Source organism: Cucurbita pepo, chromosome LG03, assembly GCF_002806865.2.
Source record: "Cucurbita pepo subsp. pepo cultivar mu-cu-16 chromosome LG03, ASM280686v2, whole genome shotgun sequence".
Classification (NCBI taxonomy): Eukaryota; Viridiplantae; Streptophyta; class Magnoliopsida; order Cucurbitales; family Cucurbitaceae; genus Cucurbita; species Cucurbita pepo.
In genome coordinates, this window is record NC_036640.1 from 13,197,499 (window position 1) to 13,221,510 (window position 24,012).

Here is a 24,012-nt window from a genome sequence, read left to right on the forward strand (position 1 = left end):
AAATAAATAAATAAATAAATAAATAAATAAATAAATTAGGTAGGGGTTAACATCTCTCATTCAAAATTTTAAATTCTTTCAATTTTCCATTTCATTCAATCAATTATTGCAACCGACAAGTATGGTCAAAATATGAGTTAGCTTTAAATTTCAACCCATTTTCAGTCCTAAATCATTAAAGGTTTCAGCATATTTTGAGTTATCTTTATTTATGAGGACAACCCAAAATTCAAAATTCAAAATTCAAAATAATAAATAATATATAAAGGAATGACTCTAAGTGACACACGTCCTTGAATAATATAAAGTTTACGTACCAATTAAGGCGAGCTGAGTGTATAAGAACATGAAAATTTCTTGATCAAAACCAGAAACTGCAACAATGGCGAAACAAATTGGCGTGCTTCAGTTCCCGTTCTTGGCCTTCGGCCACATTATGCCTCATTTTCAACTCGCCGTTGCCCTAGCAAACTCCGGCGTCCATGTCTACTTCGTTTCCACCCCCAAAAATTTACAGAGGCTTCCTCCATTTCCGCCGTCGCTCTCCTCCCTCATAACGCCACTCCCCCTTCCTCTTCCGAAGCTTCACGACGGCTCTCTCTTGCCGGAGGGAGCTGAAGCCACCATGGACCTTCCTCTCGACAAAGTTCCTTTCCTCGAAATGGCATTAGACCTCGCCGAACCGTCGTTCAGGAAACTCGTCGCCGATCTTCCAAATCCGCCGGACTGGTTCATCGTCGATTTCCACGCTACTTGGATCTGCAACGTTGCTCGAGACTTGCAAATTCCTACTCTGTTCTTCAATGTCATCTCCACGGGATTTCTCGCTTTCATGGAGAATGTTTTCCGAGATGGATTTCCTGATATTCATAAACTCACCACGCCGATGAAACTCGACGGAGTTGAATCGGCGGTTTCGTTTCGGAGATTTGAAGCCGCCGCTATGATCTCTGAGTTTCCGGTGAAAAATGTGACAGGGATGAGCGTTCATGATCGCTTGGGGAAGATTATTGCTGCTAGTAAAGCGATTTTGCTTCGTGCTTGTTACGAATCGGACCGCCATTACTTGAATTTCTACAGTGAAGCTTGTGGGAAGAAAGTGGTTCCGTTAGGGTTTCTTCCGCCAGAAAAGCCCCAAAAAACAGAGTTCTCTGTCGATTCGCCATGGAAATCGAACTTCGAGTGGCTCGATAAACAGAATCCGAAGTCCGTGGTGTTCGTAGGGTTTGGCAGTGAGTGTAGATTGACGAAGGATCAAGTTCACAAGATCGCGCGGGGGTTGGAGTTGTCGGATCTGCCATTTTTATGGTCTCTGAGGAAGCCGAGATGGGCGGCGGAGGATGATTCCGACGTGGTTCCGGTTGGATTTCAGGATCGAACGGCGGGGAGAGGGATTGTGTGTATGGGATGGGCACCGCAGATGGAGATTTTGGGGCATCCGGCGATCGGAGGGTGCTTCTTTCACGGCGGGTGGGGATCCGCCATTGAAGCTCTGCAATTCGGGCATTGTCTTGTTCTGTTGCCGTTTATAATCGATCAGCCGCTGTGTGCGAGGCTGTTGGTGGAGAAGGGCGTCGGAGTTGAAGTTGAAAGAGAGGAGGCGGATGGTCTTTTCAGTGGAGAAGCCATAGCCAAAGCTCTGAGAAAAGCTTTGGTTTCAGAAGAAGGGGAGAAGATAAGAAGGAATGCGAAAGAAGCTGCCGCCATTTTTGGGGACAGAAAGCTCCAACAACAATACATCGACCATTTTGTGGAGTTCCTAAAAATGGAAAACATTCCTAAATGAAACTCTCACGTTGCATTTTTATTAAATAATAATCAAATTTATCCCACAGTGCCAGGCTGGGGATATGAAAAGTTTTAAGGTAACAACACAACCTCATTGCTATGTCTGCTTTGACATGTTACATATATTATTAGGTAACTTTTAGCTCTAGACCAATTAGTGTCTTATAATACCATTTTGTAGACCCTAGACTCACCCATTCCTCGCAATACCATTTTGTAATAGTTCAAGTCCATAACTAGCAAATATGGTATGTTTTAGCTCGTTGCGTATCAACGTCAACCTCACGATTTTATAACAAATCTACTAAGGAGAGGTTTATACTCCTTTCCGTTTTTTCTCTCCCACTAATATGAGATTTAAAAAAAAAAATAATAATAAAGTTTATTAAAAGAAAATGGGCCTGGATCTACTTGGGACCTTGGGCCGATTTGATCAAGAGCGATTCAATGGGCCTGGATCTGTAAATCTTTGGGCGGCCCATTCAAGCCCATTCGTCAAATTTAGCTGTTGTTTGAAAGGTGGCGGCTCATTAAATGTGAAATCATTGCAAATTTACATGCTTTTTGAACAAAATAAAGCATAATTCAACTAATTCAAACAAATTCTCGACTAAAAAACTCGATTACGTAGGTAGAATGAGGAACGAGTAATGCTCGTTTTCATAGAACTACACATTTGAAAATTTCGAGATTATCTTGTTAATCAAATATCTTAAGGCAAGAAAATTTCTTTGAGTTGCGAGTTACTATGCAAGCAAGATTGATCATGTCAAACTTAAATGATTCTAAACATGCCGTCTAAAACACATTTTTTAGTCTGTTTTACAATGATAACATACATGACTTTATATAGGCTCAAAATGAAAATCGGTTGACATAAAATAAATTTTTTTATATCAAATAAATGAGTCAAATTTAAAATAATTTAATTTTAATATATAATTTGTAAAGTTTAAAGATTATTATTATTATTTTATTTTATTTTTTTGAGTGGGTTTTATATTTTATTGAAAATAATATATTATTTTATATTTTATTTTTATAAACCCGTGAGCGTGAGAAGTGGGTAGGCATCGCCCATCGGCGTTCACGAGATTATTATACAACAAAAGACTCACAATCTCCGAGAAAAGTCCAAAAAGGACAAATGTGGGACCCACTCACTAATATAAAGTTAGGGGCAGAGATGTAAAATCACAAATTCCACTCCTCTTATCTCCCCCATCCCCTTCCCACACCCCATGCTTCCCACTTCCAACTTAAAATTCCACTTTTATTTATTTATTTATTTATTTTCTTTTCTTTTTAAATTTTTATTTTATTTGTGGCTGAAATTTAACCGCAATATTTAGCTTATAGGTTGCCCAAATAAACTATATATTAAAAAAAATTGTACATAGTTAATTGAAATTATTTGGTGTATTTTATTTTTCTTTTAAATATAATAAAAGCACTTTAGTAATTCTCAAAAGGTTACACGTGTGTTAGGGTGTGAGTTTAATTTAATTTAACATTTTAATTTTAATTTTATTTGGTAAGTCTAGAGACTAGGGGAACAAAACATTTTTCACAAGGGTGTGAAAACTTCTCACCAGTAGACGCATTTTAAAATTTTGAGGTTGACGACGATACCTAACGGGCCAAAGCGGATAAGTGGGCTTGAGTTGTTACAATGATATCAGAGCCAGACACCAGACAGTATGTCAGGGAGGATGCTGGTCCTAATGGAGTGGATCGTGAGATTTCACATCGTTTGGAGAGGGGAACAAAACATTCTTTATAAGGGTGTAGAAACTTCTCTCTAATAGACGCGTTTTAAAACCATGAAGCTGAGACAATACGTAACAGTGCGAAAGCGAACAATATATGTTAGCAGTGGGTTTGAGCTGTTACACTATCCTGTACCAATAATGGATTAAAAATATTTATTAAAATGTTATTAAATTATACTCACATTGATATATTAGTATTTAAAAAGATTGACATTAAGTGGGATGGTTGAGAATATAGTTTCGTCTCAAGCCTATTATGCTAAAGGAGAAATAATGAAATGGATCCAAACTTTAACTGGATAAGATAATATTTAATTTATTATAAAAATAAATTCTTTATTTGCAATGGTAGGTAGAACAAAGACATCTAAAATTTCTACTCATAAAATGTTCGTGTATATACATAAAGCGAGAGGAGGGCAAGAATTTGGCGGGATTGAGGGCGAATATAATTCGGTCCCGGGACGCGTTGAGTTAAAGGAGAGAAATCTCTTCCAAGTTCGGACTTAAACCAAATATTTGTAAAATAATAATTAAAAATAAATATATAAAAAAAAACTTGAAACAAAATTCCTTATTTGCAATGGCGTGGTGGGTAGAACGTGAAGGCATCAAACAAGTAAAAGTTAAATCTATAAAACCGCCCACTCACTCATCCTTCTCCCACACTCACAAACACAACCTCTCAAACCTCAGTTTCTTTCACAAATCATCACAATGGAGGAACTCTACAACAAACCCATTAAAGCTCAGGTAAGAACACAAGGAATTCCTTCTCCAATGGCTTCTTTCGCTAAAATCTCTTCAAAAGCTTCCATTTTTTATGGCTTTTAGCTTCAAATCCACCGACCCATTTCCCCTTTATAGCATTTGAACAAACCCTTTTAACCTTTTTTTGAAATGCGTTCATGTTTTTACTTTGTGTTTAGAATGAAAATGTTGTTCTTGTTTTCACAGGTAGTGAAAATGGCGATTTTGGTGCTTATTCTGGCGGCGGCGATGATGGGGGAAGTTGAGGGGAGGAAGGGGAGAAAGCACAGAAAGGGGAGGATTGTGGAGGGCAAGATGATTGAATATGGGGCTATAAGTTGCAGAGCCCACAGTGCTTCCATAACGGACTTCGGCGGCGTTGGCGACGGAGAGACGTCGAATACGAAGGCGTTTCAGGCGGCTGTGGAGCGGCTCAGCCAATACGCCGGCGATGGTGGCGCTCAGCTGTATGTGCCGGCGGGGAGGTGGCTTACCGGCAGCTTCAACCTCACCAGTCATTTTACTCTGTTTCTGCATCAGGATGCTGTCCTGCTTGCTTCTCAGGTTTCACCTTTCTCTACCCTCTCTCTATCTGACATTTTTCTCCTTAAATTATTTTTTAAAATGTCTCTATTTATTTTTTAAAATATTTTTTTCTTCTAAATTCACAATTTTGAATTTTGAATAGAATTTAGTAGATTTATAAATTAAAAAAATATAAAATTATAAGGAGAAGAAAATATGAAATAATTTCTAAAATTTACCGATTAAATTAATATAAAATTTTATACAATAAAAAAAATATTTCTTTGAGTAAAATTTACGAAAACATTATAAGACAATGACAAAAACGCCCAAATGTTCACTTTTTTTGAAATCATTCCTTTTCATGTGAAGACAATATTGCTACTAGAATGCTCGTTACCGTTTTTGTAATTTATGTTTGTTTCCTCATAATTAATTTTTACTATATTTTTTACCTTTTAAAAAATATTTAAATTTTTTGTTGAATTTCAAAAATAAAAATAATTTTTTATATTTATAGAAGAGATAATTAATTAAAAGAAGTCAAAGGCAAAGACATTGGTGTCTTGAGCTGATGGGTCAAAAGTTGGGGCAGTTTCTTCAACTTTTTCTAAGTGGTTTTAAAACCAACAACAAGAAATTGAATGATTTTGAAATCCATTGGATTCCATGTAAATTAGGTCCTTAAATTATGCCTTAACCATTTGAAATCCAAACACTTGCTGTGGTTAGGTCAGCTAAAGTTGTTAAACCGACTCTAAGGTTAAGGTCCATCCCCATCTAACAAAATCATCGGGTCGAGAGAATCTTAAATCAACTAGACTTGTCGATCCAACAACTATAAAATTTGACTGATTTTCAACTTCTTTGATAGGATCTGAATGAATGGTCTGTGGTTGAACCGCTGCCATCCTACGGTCATGGAAGGGACACATCGGGGGGACGGTACATCAGTTTAATCTTTGGAACAAACCTCACTGATGTTGTCATCACAGGTAAATATCCCACTGCTATACCCTCCTGTCTGTCTCTCATTTTTCTTGACTGGTGTCTGAAAATTTGAGTGCAACACAATCGACATCAGGAAACAATGGTACGATTGACGGTCAGGGTGATCGCTGGTGGCAGCTGTTTCATCAGGGAAAGCTTAAGTACACCCGACCGTACTTGATCGAGATCATGTATTCCAGCAATATACAGATATCGAATCTGACCCTGCTGAATTCTCCATCTTGGAATGTTCATCCTGTTTACAGCAGGTAACCAATTAGTTATTTCATAGGAACAATGAGTACAACATTCAACATTCCCAGATTTGATTCACTTGCAAATGCTATGCAGCAACCTTGTTATTCAAGGCATCACCATTATCGCTCCAGTTCGATCTCCGAATACAGACGGTATCAACCCAGGTTTGTTCACCAAAGCAACTCGAACTTTTCAAGTAGTTTTATACATCTTGTTAAACCAATGACCGACTTCATCTGCAGATTCCTGCACAAACGTTAGAATTGAAGATTGTTACATAGTATCTGGAGATGATTGTGTAGCTGTTAAGAGTGGCTGGGATGAGTATGGCATAAGATTTGGATGGCCGACTAAGCAACTGGTCATCAGACGCCTCACATGCATTTCGCCTACAAGTGCTGTAATTGCACTGGGAAGTGAGATGTCGGGTGGGATCCAAGATGTCCGAGCCGAAGACATCACAGCCATCAATTCCGAATCCGGGGTCAGGATCAAAACTGGCATAGGAAGGGGAGGATATGTAAAAGACATATATGTAAGGAGGATGACAATGCATACCATGAAATGGGCATTTTGGATGACAGGCAATTACGGGTCACATGCTGATAAGAAATACGACCCCCACGCATTGCCTGTAATTCAAGGAATCAACTACAGGGATATAGTCGTTGAAAACGCAACAATGGCAGCGAGATTGGAGGGAATTTCGGGTGACTCATTTACAGATATCTGCATTTCCAATGTGACAATCAGCATGGCACCAAAGGCCAAGAAACAGCCATGGACTTGCACTGATGTTGAGGGAATAACCAGCCAGGTTACTCCTCCACCGTGCAGTCTGTTACCCGATCAGGGTGAAGAAAAGATTACAACATGCAAATTTCCAGAGGACACTATACCAATTGAAGCAGTCGAGTTGAGAAAATGCTCATATCAAATCAGTCATGTATGAAGCTTTCTTGCTGTGTACCAGCAAAAGCAATATCGAGTCAATATATCGTTACCGATGGCATAAAAATCTATCTAAAAATGTTCTGTAAGACCTGTATTCTACCTTTCCAGCACAGTTCTGATTAATATAGGCTGGACTCACCCATAGAATGTCATCTTGATTTCTCTTTAAAAGCAACTAGCGAGTAAATGAAGTTATATGCCAAAAAAAAACTAGGAAAACGATGAGATAAGATGAGGAAAATGTTCAAGATGTGAGAAGGATCCAACCATCAAGTAAAATTCACAAACCCACTGCCAATTTCTGCAGCTAACTTGCAAATGTTCACCGGCAAGGTTGGCGGTTCTAGACCGCGACACGCCGCATGAAAACTCATGCTTCTGATCTTTTCCTTCTGTCACTGCATCAGCAAACAAAGTTTTAAGAGACACAATGTCATAATCCAGTGGCTATAATTATAGTATGTGACCGGTAAAGAAAACTTTAGTCAGCAAAGCTTCTACTTGAACATGATATACTTTTCCATTTCATTCTCATTGCATAGTACAACATTACACACTCAAACCACAAAATTAAGAAAACATAAACTATTCTTACACAGGCTATACTATGACAAGCAAGACAAGATATTGTACATTCACCAATCAAAAGATGGGAAAATAACCAGTTGAACCCTTTCATATAGACGAGCAAGCTCAGACTCCGTCACGGTTGCCTTGTAGACAGCCCCTCATTCCCTGATCAAATACTATTTCACTTGATCTAAGATTTGAAAGCAATGCATCACGTCCAGATAAAACAATGTAAAAAAACTCATCAACTTGTTTTGTAAGATGATCAACACCTTGTGTAAGCTTTTCTGCCTCGCTCCTCAAATCTACAATCAAATTTTGACATTCTTCCACTTTCATGCCACCATCAATATTTTCTTGAATCATAGAGTGCAGTTTTTTTACACGCTCATCAACTGCATTAAGATCTCTCAACGCAGTAAACCTTCCACTGGAATGATTTATTTTAATTCCCATATTTACATTTTTCTGTAATTCAGTAAACGCTTGTGCCCATCTGTATGTATCCGGAACATTGATGGATAACAGCCTTTTGGAAGAACCGGAGAAGGCATAAGCAAAAACACTGCAAATAAACAAAGTTGCCACCTTCACTCCGTACATCACTTGCATCAAAACCTTGCCTTTGGGTGAGTTCTTGACCTTCGGAAGATCAAGTAATTCCTCAAGATGGTCCATAATAGGAGAACGGTTCTCAACTCTGGAGGTTCTGGAACTAATATGTTGATTCCATGCATCTAACGAAGAACGGGCCGGAACAAACTGGTTGGAAGATGTAGAAGCCAGATTGTGCAGGGCACACCGAAGTATCAGATGACCCTGATTTAACTGTGAGAGATCAGAGCTAAAATCATTGCATATATCAAGTAATTTCACACTGACGTCCAGGTACTCATCTAGCCATTTCTCACCCCAGTCAGATACAGGGAGCTCAAGATCTCCTATAAGAGTTTTTACATCATTGTGAATTTCACACAGCAGCTTCATTGCTAATCCCATCCATAAGAAGCTAAATACGTCATTATCCGATTTAGGAGTAAGCTTGCTCAGCTTCTGTGCCAAGGAATCCTCAAAAGTGGCTAAAAGAAAAACAAGTCTAGAAGACAATTTTGAACCCTTTGGCGATATAGCACGAAAAGGATTCCCAAAATGAAAGAAAGGCCGGTGCGGCTCTTGCGGTTTGCTCATTATATAACACGAACTGCAAGATGTATAAAAACCAAGGATGAGCTCTCATTTGGAAACAAGTTCAAGATAACCATCCATCATGCCAAAATCACATGGAATGTCATGTACACAAATTTTAGATGCAATTGGTGCACCAAACCTTCCATGGAATTTCCAAACATGGCATATTCAATTTAGCCAATGTAGGGCAGAAGTAAAGCACTGATGAAGGAACTAGATAAACCAACTACTAACATCAGTAAACAGCCAAGTTCCCTGCTTAACAAGGAATTCTCCTTGCAAACAACAACTCAAATAGCTAGTTCTCCCCATGTAATGTTACAACTTTCAACCTTTGGAATGAAAATATGAGTCTAATGATAGAACATCCCAGAATTGAATTTATTCAAAAACCCAATCAATTTTTTTGTAGCAAAAAGCTCCAGAAGTAAACAAAGGGATTTCCCAAACCAGAATACAACAACACAAGTTTCATCAAATGCTACACCTAATATCAACAAACTGCACAAGGAAAACAAATCATTTTCCACGCATAAAATTGAGGGGAGAAAATGGTCAAACGTCAATCTAATTTTCAATATTCTGAAGCAGCAAAAAACACTATCTTTTCCTTCAAACAAAACCTTAAAAACATTCCAAGACACGCATTTCCAGAGATCAATTTCTAAACCAAAAAAAATTGTGAAAAAAGTACTGAGAAAACACCATAAAAGGGAATGTATATTTACAAGCAATTACAAGTAAACTAAAAAAAAGTACCAAAAAAAAAATAATAATAAATAAAGAGAAATCAGAGTATCAAAGTTACCGATTCGTACATCTACGAAGAACAATCCGTTTAGAGCAGAACAAATGAAAAAATCCTTCAGAAATCGACACCAAACATCTATTAAAAGAAAAAAAAAATCACAGAGACCCTATATAGTTACATCGAGACCTAAATCTACATACAGCAAACAGAATAATTTTGAAAGCAATAAGATCAAATCATTTCGAGAAGAAAATGGAGCGGCTCCTACCAGATTCAGAAACCTTAGCAAAGGAAATTTCCAAGAAATTATCGCAGCTAGGAAACGTTGAAATTGCGTGATGGAAATGAGGGGATGTTTCTCATAATTGATGATAAAGGCAGTGATAAAATAACAGGAGAGGTACGCAAATTGTGCGAAAGGTGGAAACGTGGACGAAATTGATTGGATATTGACGTAACACCGAAATCTTTTTTTTTTTTTTTTTTTTTTTTGACCGTCATGTGGAATTTAATTTCCTTCGCCGAATTTGTTTCGTTCGGGAATGCTCTAAAATGACTGGGAGGTTACTCACGGACAGATGACAGGACTTCTGGCACTAAACGTGGCAGATTTTGACTGGTCTGGCTGGTGGAATTAATACACTTTGACCGTAAACATCTTCCACGTTTGGACGGTGTGGATTTTACGTCACATTATCATATAAAAAACAGTGGCAATAAAAGTAAGAAATTTTAATTATTATTTATTTATTTATAACGAGTGAGAGGAGGATTTTAAATTTAAAATATTTATAATCCATATTGATTACCTAATATTTATAAAAGAATTTAGAAATTTAGGGGGAATTGTTCACACCATATTTATAAAGAAATTGGATTTGTGAAAATGACTTGGTTTTATTAATTTGTTATAATTATTGCTATCTTTTAATATTTTTCTTTTACAATAAATTTCTTGAAATTTTTTAATCTTTGAATTTTTGAAGTTCGTTCTAGAAATTTATTAATCTTTGAATTTTTGAAGTTCGTTCTAGTATTAGGCATAGCCCATACCATTGAAGGTGTTTCCGACAAGGAATGAAACAGTTTTATTTGAATTTTGAATCTAACCCAAAATGAAGAGCGGACTTCGCTCCATTCTAATTAAATTGTTTAAGTATAGCCTAACTGATTAAGAAATTACATCCACGAGATTCAAATCCCCGCCGAACACAATTATTTATTTAACCATATATGTTCAACAGCCCATAGTTAGGCTTCCAAGTTAAAATAATGAACTAGAAAACCTCAACAAATGGCAAAGCTATTCTGCATTGGGAACACAAGCAAATTTGCTCAAGTTTGATCCAGCCCACTTGGCCCCAACTCTGCAAATGGAGTTCTTTATAAATCTTACTGTGACAACAACTGTAAAAATAAATTAATAAATACAAAGATGCAAATTTTCAAAAAAGAAAAAGAATAAAAATTATGTTACATAAATGGCCCAACTTCATTAAGTAATAGAAGCACTTTGAAACTTACTCTCCAAAAGCAAGCTTTGGATAAGGGGTTCTGAAGGAGCTTCCCAAAGACATTCAGTTTGACAGAGAGTGCTTGAAAAGACAATGTATGGTGGAAGATAAACCAAAGGATTGATCTGATCCCTTCAGAAGCATCCACAGCCAGCTTAGGAGGAAACTTTGGGCAGCCTAACGTGAAGATCGGACAAAACCCCGTCATGTTTTCGATATCAAATGCCTCCGTTCTAGTCCACATCTTGGCCTCGCTGGTCCAGTCAGAACAGAGCAAAAGAGCACATGAAGGCGAAGATGCAGTTGGAGATGTCTCCACCAAACTTGCTGGTCACAGGGACCACACTTCACAAGCATACACAAGCATACAGTTATAGGCTACACGATCTCACTGGAAGTTTCAACCAATTCCACCAACAAAGATGGTTAGGTGCTTGACCAAACAATTGACAGGACCAACGTTCTCCATAATAAAAGGGTGTAATTTTAGATGTACAATGACACAAGAGCTATCTTTACCAAATAGAAACTAGGTGCCCTACCCTAAAAGGTAATAATAGACGATGGCTTTGTTTGGTCAATATCAAGTCAGAAAGCGACTAGGACTCAAGGAGCCTAAGCAAACGGTGCACATCGAACCAGAGAGGAAGTGTTTCGATTGTTATAGCTTCTTCTGTAAGAATGGGACTTATTTAAGTTTAGAAAAGCAACCTATCTGGAGATGTGATGCAGCTGAAGCGCATAAACAAATTCTATAAAGCAACCTATCTGGAGATGTGATGCAGCTGAAGCGCATAAACAAATTCTATAAAGCAAACCCTATACTTGTTGATTTAGCTCCCAACATCAGAGAAACTTGCAGTGTCAGTCGTGTAAATCATGCCAGTGTGATACGTTATTATCTCCACCTACTTCATGTTGAAGTTTCCATTGTCACCTTCACTTACATTAGAAGATGCACCTTCGTATTTCGGGTTGTTAACTTGTCTTGGAATGACCAGGTTCTCATGTTGATGGCCTTGAATTGAACGAGAAGAATTCTTACCGACCCGATGTTCCTACAAATTAGTTAAAGACAGATTGAGTTGGGAGAATTGTTAAGAGCAAACCAAAACATCAAATAAAGCTTATAGATGCAGCTTCATACATCATGAGACAGCAAATTATCTGCCTCGAGCATGTGGATGACATGTCCCATTTTCGGCCTCTTCGTAGCATCAGGATCGACACAGCGAAGAGCAACCAACAATACCCGTTTCAGAGCTTTGGAAGGAGGCTTATCTGGCAACTTGGGGTCAACCACTTCCTCAGATTTTCTGTCTCCAACCATTGCTTTCAACCAATCCACCAAATTTACCTGTAGTTGCAATTAACTTCAACTGCATAAGTAGCAGAAAAGAAAAGAACGGAGATAACACTAATGCATTAACTATTCATAATTGAGCATTAGATGCAAAGAAAAACTTACCTCTCCTTGAGGTCTACTATAATCAACAGGGATCCGCCCTGAAATTATCTCCATAACTAGAATTCCAAAGCTATAAACATCACTCTTTTCATTCAACATCCCAGTGCAGGCGTACTCAGGTGCAACATAGCTATAGAAATCACCAAATGACTTACCATCTTATGAACCGTAGAAAATAACAATCGAGCATAAGATATGAACTAACCCAAATGTGCCCATTACACGAGTTGTCACATAGCTTCTTTCAGAACAAAGAAGCTTGGCCAGCCCAAAATCAGATACTTTAGCATTCCACTGACGATCAAGAAGTATGTTGCTTGATTTTACATCACGATGGACAACCTTTGGTTCAAGACCCTCGTGAAGATATGCTAATCTATACAATAGAAAAAACAAAACAGAGAGAGAGAACTGCATTAGTGGTATTGCATGCTGCAACAAGAATCGATAGCTAATCCGCAATAACCCAATTACATACCCCTTTGCTGTTCCAACTATGATGTTAACACGAATCTCCCACGTCAAAGGGCTAATATCCCCAACATCGCCATGAAGCCATTGGTCTAGATTGCCATTGTTGATGTACTCGTAAACAAGCATTCTGAAAAAAAGGGGGGAAAAAAAAAAGTTAAGAATAAACGTTTATTTGCACCAAAAACTCTCAAATTTAAAGAAAATCAACAGTACCTATATGCACCCTCAACGCAATATCCCAGCAATCTGACAAGATTCTTGTGTCTTACACGTCCAATTGCCTCCACTTCCACTTTGAATTCCCTCTCAGCTTGACCCCTAATAAACAAATAGATTAAACTTCAGCATCCATATAATCTTCAAACCAAGAAGAACATGCCAAATCAGAAATACAAAAGGTTGTAGCAGTTTGAAACTTTCCCTCCCCCCAGAGAAAAGAAACAACTACATCAGAATTTCTATCACATTCTAAGTTCCAACACATAATTGACTTAGATTTCTTGAAATCAAACAGAACCACTCCCAACTAAACCAAACGGAGCCCTCAAGTTGCAGAAGAAAATTAAGTCAAAGTACAAAAGCAAGCATAAAACATTATAGAACTAGTCCACACGATCACCGGTTATTCAAGAGGTTCTTGATAGCAATTCTGGTACCATCTCCTAAAATGCCTAAATACACGATTCCATATCCACCTTCTCCAATCACATTCTCTTCACACAAGCAATTAGTGGCGGCCTCGAGCTCTCTCAGAGTATACCATCTGCCCCAACCCAGGTGTGAAACCTCAGGACCAACAGTAACAGATCCAAAAGAAGCATTTTCACTCACAGCGCCTCTACTCTCACCACTAGAGGGTCTATCAGAGAAAACAACCCGATGCTCCAATTTTCCAATCTCGACATGAATTTCCGGCTGCACATGGTGGTGATGATCCGGCACGGCGTGGTGGACGATTTCCTGGATCTCCTTCGAAACGGCGGGAGGAGAATGGTCGGTTGTGGACTTGGGGAAACGGATTTGGTTCTTATGGCGGTTCCGCTTGCGAGAAGTGAGGCAGAGTGAAAGAAGAAACAGTGCGAGAACTATTAGGGCTCCGACTAAGATTCCGATTACAACCCAAAGACGAAGGCCGAAAATCGAGGTCGGTTTAGCGAGCTCCGTGTTCACAAATGCAGCATCATAAATTGACATTTCTTCTTACTGAATCGATTGAAAGGGATTGTAAAGAAACTAAAGAAAGCCAATCAGAGGGTTTAAGGGCATCGACCTCATCGGGAAATCTGAACAATGGAGGATTCCGGCGAATTAGCTAAGAGGGAAAATGGAATTGAAGAAGAGTGAAGTGAGAATAAAAAGAAAAATGGAAGCCTTAATCAAAGTTTATGAGCAAATGGAGTAAGATAAAAGGGCTTTTTTTTATATATATATATTATTTAAAATTTTATAAAAAGATATATTTCTTTTCCTTCTTTTTTAAATGATAAAAGGGATTCGTATGTTTTCTTTTTTCACAATGGATGAGACTGGGGTCCACTGGCTTTACATCCTCCGACTTTTCTCACCTGTCCAACACAAAAATAATGAAGTTTTTTAAAAAATTAGTCCTTTTTTTTATATTAAACATTTTATAATAAATCGCAATTTTTAATTTTTTTAAAAAAGTGGTTAAATAGATTATTTTAAACAAATATTTTATTTATTAACATTTTAAGAAAATGTTAATAGATTTTGAAATTTAGTGTGAAATATATCTTCTATGTATTAAGATCTTTTTAATTAAAAAAAAACAACACAAAATAGTATGAATACAAAATTAAAAGTAAGATTTAGTAGTAATTTTAAACCTATTAAATACAAATTTAAAACTTTTTAGAAGAATTTGTTTTCTTTGTTTAATTTTTAAAAATTTTAAAATCGTTTTGCCTATAATTTTAAAAGATTATGTGTCACGTCTAAAACAAAAAACAACAATATGATCAAACAAGGAGCCATGTGACAAATTTCCCTATAATTTTCAATGCCTTAACCATTCTTTACAAAGACCTAGGAATCTTAATAATTAAATCAATATATTAGATTCATTTTAAACAAATTGTAATAATAAGTTCATTACTCTTGATAATTAAACCTTTATTTAATTTCATGTTTCTAACCTCCATTAATACATAAGGAAAAAAAATATTGTCAACTCAAAATAAAAGGTAAAATAGAAGGTAAAGTAGTAAAGGGACAAAAAAGAGAGTTTTTCTCTTTCTTTTTTTTTTTTCATTTATATTTATTCCCTATCCTCCTCACTTGAAATAGAAAATTTTGAGTTATTAAATAAAAAAATATAATAATTTAATGAATCAATAAAACATATTAATAACAAATCAAATAATTAATCTTTTAGATAGTAATAGGTGTCTTATCTACTCGATTATGATATTAGTCATTTAAATTTAAAAATTACTATTAAGATAAAAAAATTAATTAATTAAAGATTGATACCTTATTTAAACCACAGATGATCCTTTTAAAAGATTGATGGATCCCATTTGCTTGCTTTTCTGTCAAAGAAAAGGGATTAGTGGAATCATTAAGAGAATCTAAATGAGTTAAAGACAAAAGAATGGCAAACTTCATAAAATAATAGCGAAAAGGAAATTCTCAAGTGGACAGGCAGTCTCTCTCAATTGGCTGGAATTTGATAAGGATTTGCTGTTTGGTTCTTGTTTTTGTTCTTGTGACAGCCAATTGTGGGTATTGATGAAAGCTTCATTATCCTAAATTTCAATATTATAATCTTAGCATTTTATTATTGGGTTATAATTCCAATGGGTATATATTATTGGTCTACTTCAGTCGTTCTTATGCACATGCATAAAGTTTAACTATATGGATTGTCCACGTGAAAGCCATCAACCAATGCCTATAAGCTCTTAGTTCGTGCCACTTAAACCCACCGATTTCTACCAACCCAATAATATTTGAAGGTTAAATATTCCAAAATATCTGTATTTTATAGAAAAGGTGAAAAAGTATTAGCTTTTTTGCTTGGGTATTCCAATTATTTATAGTTTAGGTTTACAAAATTACTATTAAGCAAATAGGAGACATTAACATATGCTTTAATGCCATTTTAACACAACTACAGCGATCAAATGACAAGGTTAGTTGAATATTAATAGTCTATGGATATAAAGTGCCTCGACTTTTTTCAAATAAGTGAAAAGAAATACCTCGAATCAATGTTGAGCACCGCACATTTCAGGGATAAAGAAACACATGTTATATTCCTAAAAAGAGGCTAAAACAAACTTCAAAGAAATAGAATGTAGGGCAATCACTATGGTACCAAAGAAACTCGGGACCTATTCCTATAGAAAACTCAAATGAACTTCAAAAGAAAGTATAGGTGCAAAATACCTCGTAGAAGAAACAAGAGAACTCCAAGTCTAGTCCAAGAAATCTGCATAGAAGAAAGGACTCCATTCCTCGAAAGAAATGGTTAAAAGTCTCAAAAGAAATACAAGGTTTAAAAAACACATTAGAATTTTCATACAAATAACAATTTAGTCTCTAGACAAGCACTTTTGCCCTTATATCTCAAGTTAGATCTTAAGTAAGCTAAAAGAAGTCTAGTCTATAAATCATGATATGGTGTGTGCCTTTATAGTAATCGTTCATACCAGAGGCTTCATATCAAAATTACTCAAAAAGAAAAAGAAAAAGAAAAAATCAACTCATCCTGACAAGAAAAGTTCGAATAATTAGCCACGTAATTGTTGGATCATGACCTGCATAAATGAACTTTTGCAAAAGTATCAACCTGCATTTATAAACAATATTAGTTTGTACTCTGAAGCTTAGCAAGAAGTATAAATTAATGCATTCCCATTCCTCTTGGTCATCCATTCTAATCACTGAAGGCTAAGGCATTGTAATGCCTCACAGTCAAATTTATAATGCCTTAACTGGTTGAACAAGCCTACAAGCCAACAGGACTCGAACTATTCAAACTATTGCACTTCCTATTTGAAAGTAGGATTTAGGAGACAGAAAACAACCAACAATTGCAACAAAATTCATTGAATTGAACTCAGTAATGTCAGCAGAACTACACTTTCCTTAAAAAGAAATACAATAGAATTCTACCCCACGAGATTATGCAAAGAAGAGTCTGATCGAGTTAATACAGAGACATATATGACAAGCAAAGAAAAAGAAAAAGAAACTTTTTTTTTTCCGTTTTGGTGTAAAACTAAAACAAACATGCGTCCCCCCTTCCTTTGGGGGATTCTTCTCTAGTATCTCTTTCTCCCCACCAAACAAAGTCTAATCAGGTAGTGTAGTGGAACGTCAATTCACCTGCTAAGTATGATATAACAGAGCGAGGTTGGGTATCATTCTTCCTTCTTATCCGCTTCGTCAAGCGCAGCCAACCGTTCAACAAGTGGAGGATGAGAATAGTGATACGCAGAGTACCAAGGATCTGTATTCATGGCAGACAAATTCTCCTCCTGAAATGCAACTTTTATTAGTCTACCATGCAAATTACTTTATCACCAAGGTCCTTGTATAGCGTGTAATTAAAATGCAAATGTGCCAAAAATAAAATTCAAATGCTCAAATCAAATGTGAAGCAGACAACATATCATATGAGTAAATGAATTTCCCTAGTTATCTGTAAGAAAGAAATTATGGGTATCTGCTAAAATGGCATGATTGACGCGGAAAGGAGAGGAATGATCGTAACCAAAAGATAGTGAAGGAAGTTCACACCACATGATGGAAACTGTAGATAAATAATAACCTGTAGTTTGACAAGACCAGCACGAAGAGCTGCAGAATAACCAAGGTTCTTTGCAAAGGCATCAGCCTGCATTTGGTCAAAGAAGAAAATATATTTTTGAAGATCAAAACACTCTTACAGATAGAGGATAACAGAAAACTGTAACGGCACAAGTTTTGGACATACCTGGAACTCAAAAGATCGGCTGACAAGGTTGAGACCAAAGCTTACTAGATGCTGGAGAGGTATTACAGTGTGCTGCACATCCAAAGGCAACGTAAGTGTACATGATTAAATTCTGTTCGAAATAAATTTCATCTCATTTTTCCTCCTTATGATATTTTTGGGTTTTATACAGCATTTTAATGTGTTCTACAGGCCACTGGAGTGAAATGATTAATTGGCATAGGGTCATAAGAATTCCACGAGAATGAAATATTTAACTGTAAACTTCAGATTGAAAGTGAAATGAAGCAGTTGATAGTGGAAATAGTGCAGTCAGGAACTGGAAATTAACACAAAGCATGCAGCTTGTGTATATAATTGTACGGGAAAATTTATAATATCATATTCAAAAACAGAGAACGAAACCAATTGCATTTGGAATTCAGGATGACAAGAAGTATTAATAAGATGCATGGTTACAAAGCCAAAACCTAGTCGAAGAAAAAAAAAATAGTAGCTACACATGAACATAGTAGAAAAGAACAACTAATCAATTAGTAGGCGCAACTTAGCATGTCAACTTTTGATTAATAATTCAATATTCTATTTTATCACTACCTGAAATATGATGAGTCCAATAAGCACTGGCTGAGTATCAAACCCAAAACTTCGAAACAAATCACTGGAATTCCTCACCAAGGTATATCCCCCAAATTGCAAAAGTGTAAGAATCTGCTCACAAACAGTTCAAAAAATAAGCCTTCTCAAACTTGAAAGGCATAGCCTTATCTTGTTCTTAGTAAATCTGAATGATACCAGCTTATGAACTTAGATATATTTCTTTTTTTAATAAAACATTAAGAGAAAATGTCAAGCACTTTTTCTTTAATAAAAAATTTGAAATGGAATCAGCAGTCTGCAATTACTTATCCATTAACAAATGATAACATGTCCATGATATAACCAGCACCTTACTTATTCTTCGGAACAAGCACAAGGAGAGAGCAGCTTGAGGTGCCGTAGTTTAGAATGTCCCTCAATTATTTGACAGTCCGGCTAACTTCCAGTTTTAGTAAATAAATAAATTTTTTTTTCTATATAACTATTTAAGTCATATAATTTTCAATTTATCTTCCTAAAAAATTTGGGCAAGATTTACTTATGTTTTACGGAGTGTTCAAGAAAAAAATTATAGGATGCATAATGCTACGAACTTTAGTTCGATTGTGAATAGAACTAATCTCAGCATACCTGTAAAGCAATGAATGAGTACATCGTATGATTTAGCTTCCAATGCCCCAATTCGTGTGCTATAACAGCAACAATTTCCTCATCATTTTTGCACTAATAAACAGAATGGAAAGAAAGTAAAAAGTTACTATGAGCAAGACATTTGAAGAAAATATAAAGTAATGAAGTACTAAAATATACTGTACAAGGTTCTGTCCAAAAGTAAGTTCCGCAAGCAAAAGCTTTAATATTACAAAAGATTTCCACAACATTTCAACTTACCTGTTGAATCAACGTATCATAGAGGACAATTCTCTTGTTCTTGAAGAAACCATACATGTAAGCCTGCATAGACAGCAGTAATTTGATGAGATCATCACAAAAACCCCCACTAGAAGAATTATTCATTAGAAACCAAGTTGGCGTGTGTTCTGTAATTATCCAAAAGGACTAAAACTAATAACATTAGACATAGATATAAAAATTCCAAATCACTTCCTGAATAATACTGTCAATTGCTAATTGATAAAGCAGGCAAAAAGAAGAAACCGATATAGATAACATATCAAAACACAAGTAAATAAACGACCAAAAATCAAGAATGTAAAGAAGGCAAGATTGAATTTGGTAGTCAAGAGTTTTACATTGCTATGACTTGACCTCGTGGATCCATCAACAACAAACAACTTCTTCAGTGGGAACTTGAGGGAGGAAGCAAGTTTCTCAATCTTCTCCCTGAGATCACCTGAAGGAAGCTATTTCACAGAGCATTAAAGTGGGATGACTGAATGAAAAAATGGTATCCAGTCACTAAATCTTTGATCAAATTACAAAATTAGAATACTCACAGGGGTAAACTTATTGAAAAGAGGAGCTATAAGAATGGGATAGAGGGTCATCATCACAAGAGATAATGTGAACATAAACCCCCAAAGATAGATGGCAAGGTAAGGGCCTCCTTTCTGTATAAAATCAAAAGATATAATTAGTTCTTGCGTACTACAAAAGGGAGTATACAAAGAATATTATTGCAAAAACAAAGGGTAGATAGAGTGAATAGAAGGAAGAAAAGAACTCCAGGAAGAATAAACATTATGATGACATACTTCTGAATGATTATGCAGACAGCGTAGACTAAAGCTACTAACATAAGTTTACCTGTACTATTATAATGATTGCAGATACAATTGGTGGGCCAAGTAAGATGGATAACAAAATCCCTTTAATCATGTCCCTAAAGAATAACCATATTGTTTGCTGTAGAAGAGATAATAAAAATGGCATTAGGAAAATAGTAAGGAAGTAGACTGGATAGCGTTGGAAACTTCCAAGTGCCTATAGTGGAATGCCACAGGAAAAATAGTTGTTTGATGCAAAAGAAAATTGGACATCTCCCATTGTAGTGAGATTTATCACGTTAGGAAAAAAATACATACTTTGTTGAAACCATGGCGGGATTCAATCACAAAAGTCGAGTAGAGAGAAAATGGTAGATCTGTGACCTGCAAACCAGTTCGAACAAATGATCAATGTAAAACCAACTTCAAATCATAAATACCAAGTTCGCTCTATAAATGAAAATATTTAGAACTTCAAAACCAAGCAATCAAGACATTAGTGAAAAGAATGCAAAACCATACAACATACAGTAGGGAATATTTCCAAAATAAGGAGATAATGAAAAACGAAATTTGGCTATTTCTAACACTTTAGCGTTCATCCCTGTCATTGTGACACCATTTCTTTCTTTCGATTTCAAGTTAACAGAATTTCTCCGATTCATCAATTATAATTCAATAGGATAATGCATATGGAGTTTGATTTCCAATTTAAATGTAAGAAACAAGTTTCTAATTCTCTAGTCAATTAAAAAACATAAATTAGTTGTTTCTCCTATTTCTGGGGCCTCGAAAACGCCGGTCGCAGAAAATGTTTATAACGTGAAATCAATGAGTCAGACGACAGCATGCAGCTTTGTACTGTATGGAAACGAAGTATGCTGCTCTATGCAATACGTGGGGATCAAAGTATATGGATTGTGGTCTTCAAAAAGCAAAGCAGATCAAAGCTAAATAACTTCTCTATTTCTAGAACATGGAAATTAAATTGTAATTTATGAGCATACCTGTGACCAAATCATGACCCCAGCTAAAAACGAAAGTGTGTGGAGAATTTCATTTTCAGCATTGAGGCCAACCAACACCACAAACTCTCCAGATTTCTGCATGGCAATAGTGAGCAATATGAAATTTTCAACGGAAGTAATGAATAAACATGAATGAATGAATACTTATTAACTATAATTACTCACCTTCCAAAACCATGGCAGTACTCCAAAAAACAGTATTGAAGAATCCATCACTATAGTTACGAACTCATGAACAAAATGAAAGTGGCTGAAAGTCAAGAGGCACGTGTTATAAGACTTAAACACCAAAATAAATACAAGTTCAAGTTCAGGGGAACCTTTAACAAATACTTTCAAGCAAGACAAACCTTTTATCAAGACTGTAGGCCCGGGATTTTTCAAATTTCTCTTTGCTTATAACTCCTTCCAGAGTCTTTGGAAGAGTTGGCAGTTTCAGAGCAGCATGTTGCCGAAGATCCAAGTAAGTTTCGAAAATATACATTAATATCATGAAACCTGAGGATAAAAATACATCCGTCAGAAAAGCAATTATTGCAATCTTTATCTCTAATCAATAAATTGAACACCTCTATTCTGACAACTAATTGCGAAGTAAAACTACAAGAACCGATCTACACATATACCCATAGAATGATTTCTTTCTTCAACGCTTCAGCTTGACACTAACAGAAACCGTGACTCTAAGTGCGTTCATTGAAATAAAACTAAGCTATATAAGACTCATTTCGAAATCAACTTGACGCAGTCCCGTCTTGTGAACTGTAGGAGAAGATATTACAATTCAACCATTCAAAAGCATTCATAATCATTTCCGACCACTAATTATATTTACGAGATACCACTCGCAAGCATTAAAACGCCCAAAATCTTAATATCAATAACACGAACGTAAAACCCTAACAGAAACATGAAACTTCCGAGAATCTCGAAGGAATCGAAAAGTTAAAACATACAAATACGCAGTAAAGCTCAGCGGATCTAACAGGCTTCGTGATCATGGAGGTTACGAAAACGAACAAGAAGTAGCGAAAACACCAAATCAAAAACCAAACATCAAGCATCCAAACACGAATACGGAAAGATTACATGCATAAACATTGACAGAAACAAGAAGTAGGTGAAGAGTGAGTACCAACAACAGCTTCCATGTACGGAAATGCCATGGCTAAAGAAAGGAATCAATCACTGGAGCTATGCAGAGAACGAGGGACGACGGTGAGTTGCTTTTGCTGAGCCCAGGTAGATTGCCTTTGGAAGATATTTATATCAGAAGTGTCTCGGTCGGGTCGGGTCGGATCTTCCGATTCCGGATACCGGGGCAGCTTGAATTTGTCACTGCTCCGACTGTCCATTTGATTATGGGAAATTTTTGCCGCGTTACGATGCATTCTCAAAATTCGCGGTAACTTTTATTTTACCGTCAAATCAGTCACGTCATTTAGATACTTCTGCGATACTCTCTCTTAAATAGTACGTAAATTCGCCGTGATAAAATATTTGGTAAAAACAATTTTTTTGGGAGGAATTAATCCTTTTTACCAATTTTAACCTTTATCTTACCAAATTTATCGATTTATAATTCAAATTTGAATAAACATACCAATTTACTCTTTCAATTAATTTTTCACTATTTTTTTTTTACCGTGCAATCTTGTTAAATTGTTTAATTCTTAAAGTTTCTCGGTAGTTTTATCATTCTAAATAAGAGAGTGTTGAAAAACCGATATCATATGTTTGAAGCAAGAGAGATGAAATGGAAAATGAATATGATGGAGAATAGAAGCACGGTTTTCATCACAAAACTCAAACCTCATGTCGATTTTTTAAACTTATAGATCAAAATATTATCGAACCCAAACATTGGGACCAAATGTTTATTTTTTTCCTAAAATCAAATTCATAAATAAATAGAAAAATAAAATCATGAAACAATCGATACCATGGGAAATGGTAAAAAAAATACAAATCATAAAGGGTTGATCGACAAGATGTTAGAGAATCAAAGTTTTCAAAGTTCACAAGCAAAATAGATTTATCGACAAATCGCTTGTCGAATTCATATAGGAATAGGAACTAGATAGCCTTTTTTTTTTTTTTAGATTCTCATCTATCTATTGCAGGGTTCCAAACAGTATTTGATAAAACTGATCTATATAACCTATCAAACATTTATTCTAGAGAATAAAAATGTAACCGTCGCACTATCAGAGCCAAACGAACGTAATTTAGTGAATAAGTCACTAGTTAATTGTGAGATTCTACATCGGTTCAAGAGAGAAACAAAACATTGTTTATAGGAACGTGGAAACCTCTCCACAGAAGATGCATTTTAAAACCGTGAGGCTGACGACGATATGTAACGAGCTAAAACAAACAATATATACTACTGGTGGACTTGGGCTATACATTACTTGTTGAGGATTATTGGGAGTGAGTCCTTTCCTAATTTAGGGAATGATCATGAGTTTATAAGTGAGGAATACTATGTCCATGAGTATGAGGCTTTTGGGGAAGCCCAAAACAAAGCCACGAGGGCTTATGTTCAAAGTGGACAATATCATACTATTGTAGAATTTCTAACATTAACATCCGACAATGGGAAAAAAACAGTAATGGAGGCAGAATTTCTTCCCTGTTCTTAGGGGGAAAATGACAATAAGTTCACATGCTATAACTTATGGTAACTAAC

The 24,012-nt window shown here is 36.0% G+C and overlaps 5 protein-coding genes across 8 annotated transcripts; 2 read left to right on the plus strand and 3 right to left on the minus strand.

Annotated features, from left to right (window-relative positions):
* Window positions 1–265: 265 nt before the first annotated feature.
* On the plus strand, window positions 266–2,019 carry LOC111789867 (putative UDP-rhamnose:rhamnosyltransferase 1). The gene has a single exon (XM_023670578.1). The coding sequence runs from the start codon at window positions 383–385 to the stop codon at window positions 1,784–1,786; it is 1,404 nt and encodes a 467-aa protein (XP_023526346.1). The 5' UTR covers window positions 266–382; the 3' UTR covers window positions 1,787–2,019.
* A 2,151-nt stretch (window positions 2,020–4,170) lies between these two features.
* LOC111790113 (probable polygalacturonase) lies at window positions 4,171–7,181 on the plus strand. Its single transcript, XM_023670935.1, has 6 exons — window positions 4,171–4,313; window positions 4,518–4,874; window positions 5,710–5,830; window positions 5,920–6,094; window positions 6,177–6,247; window positions 6,326–7,181. The coding sequence occupies exons 1-6, from the start codon at window positions 4,278–4,280 to the stop codon at window positions 7,033–7,035; spliced, it is 1,470 nt and encodes a 489-aa protein (XP_023526703.1). The 5' UTR covers window positions 4,171–4,277; the 3' UTR covers window positions 7,036–7,181.
* Window positions 5,476–9,945, minus strand: LOC111790116 (protein BPS1, chloroplastic-like). Of its 4 annotated transcripts, none has more exons than XR_002814447.1 (5): window positions 9,815–9,945; window positions 7,880–8,808; window positions 6,642–7,435; window positions 6,181–6,329; window positions 5,476–6,081 (listed from the first exon to the last, which is right to left on the minus strand). XR_002814447.1 is itself a non-coding variant. In XM_023670939.1 (2 exons), the coding sequence occupies exon 2, from the start codon at window positions 8,793–8,795 to the stop codon at window positions 7,731–7,733; it is 1,065 nt and encodes a 354-aa protein (XP_023526707.1). In that variant the 5' UTR covers window positions 8,796–8,808; window positions 9,815–9,945; the 3' UTR covers window positions 7,533–7,730. The 4 variants fall into 4 exon arrangements, 1 of the variants encoding a protein (XP_023526707.1); XR_002814449.1 differs by lacking the exon at window positions 9,815–9,945 and adding an exon at window positions 9,614–9,808; XR_002814448.1 differs by lacking the exon at window positions 9,815–9,945 and adding an exon at window positions 9,604–9,808.
* Window positions 9,946–10,739: 794 nt separating this feature from the next.
* On the minus strand, window positions 10,740–14,398 carry LOC111790114 (probable serine/threonine-protein kinase At1g01540). Its single transcript, XM_023670936.1, has 7 exons — window positions 13,622–14,398; window positions 13,216–13,320; window positions 13,007–13,129; window positions 12,734–12,904; window positions 12,529–12,658; window positions 12,208–12,417; window positions 10,740–12,118 (listed from the first exon to the last, which is right to left on the minus strand). The coding sequence occupies exons 1-7, from the start codon at window positions 14,194–14,196 to the stop codon at window positions 11,969–11,971; spliced, it is 1,464 nt and encodes a 487-aa protein (XP_023526704.1). The 5' UTR covers window positions 14,197–14,398; the 3' UTR covers window positions 10,740–11,968.
* A 2,653-nt stretch (window positions 14,399–17,051) lies between these two features.
* LOC111790115 (CAAX prenyl protease 1 homolog) lies at window positions 17,052–22,574 on the minus strand. The gene is made up of 14 exons (XM_023670937.1): window positions 22,456–22,574; window positions 21,671–21,818; window positions 21,486–21,570; window positions 21,300–21,395; window positions 20,611–20,676; window positions 20,333–20,431; window positions 20,023–20,136; window positions 19,819–19,929; window positions 19,457–19,519; window positions 19,196–19,288; window positions 18,563–18,676; window positions 17,966–18,037; window positions 17,801–17,866; window positions 17,052–17,507 (listed from the first exon to the last, which is right to left on the minus strand). Exons 1-14 carry the CDS (start codon window positions 22,484–22,486, stop codon window positions 17,391–17,393), a joined length of 1,275 nt encoding a protein of 424 aa, XP_023526705.1. The 5' UTR covers window positions 22,487–22,574; the 3' UTR covers window positions 17,052–17,390.
* Between the last annotated feature and the right edge of the window lie 1,438 nt (window positions 22,575–24,012).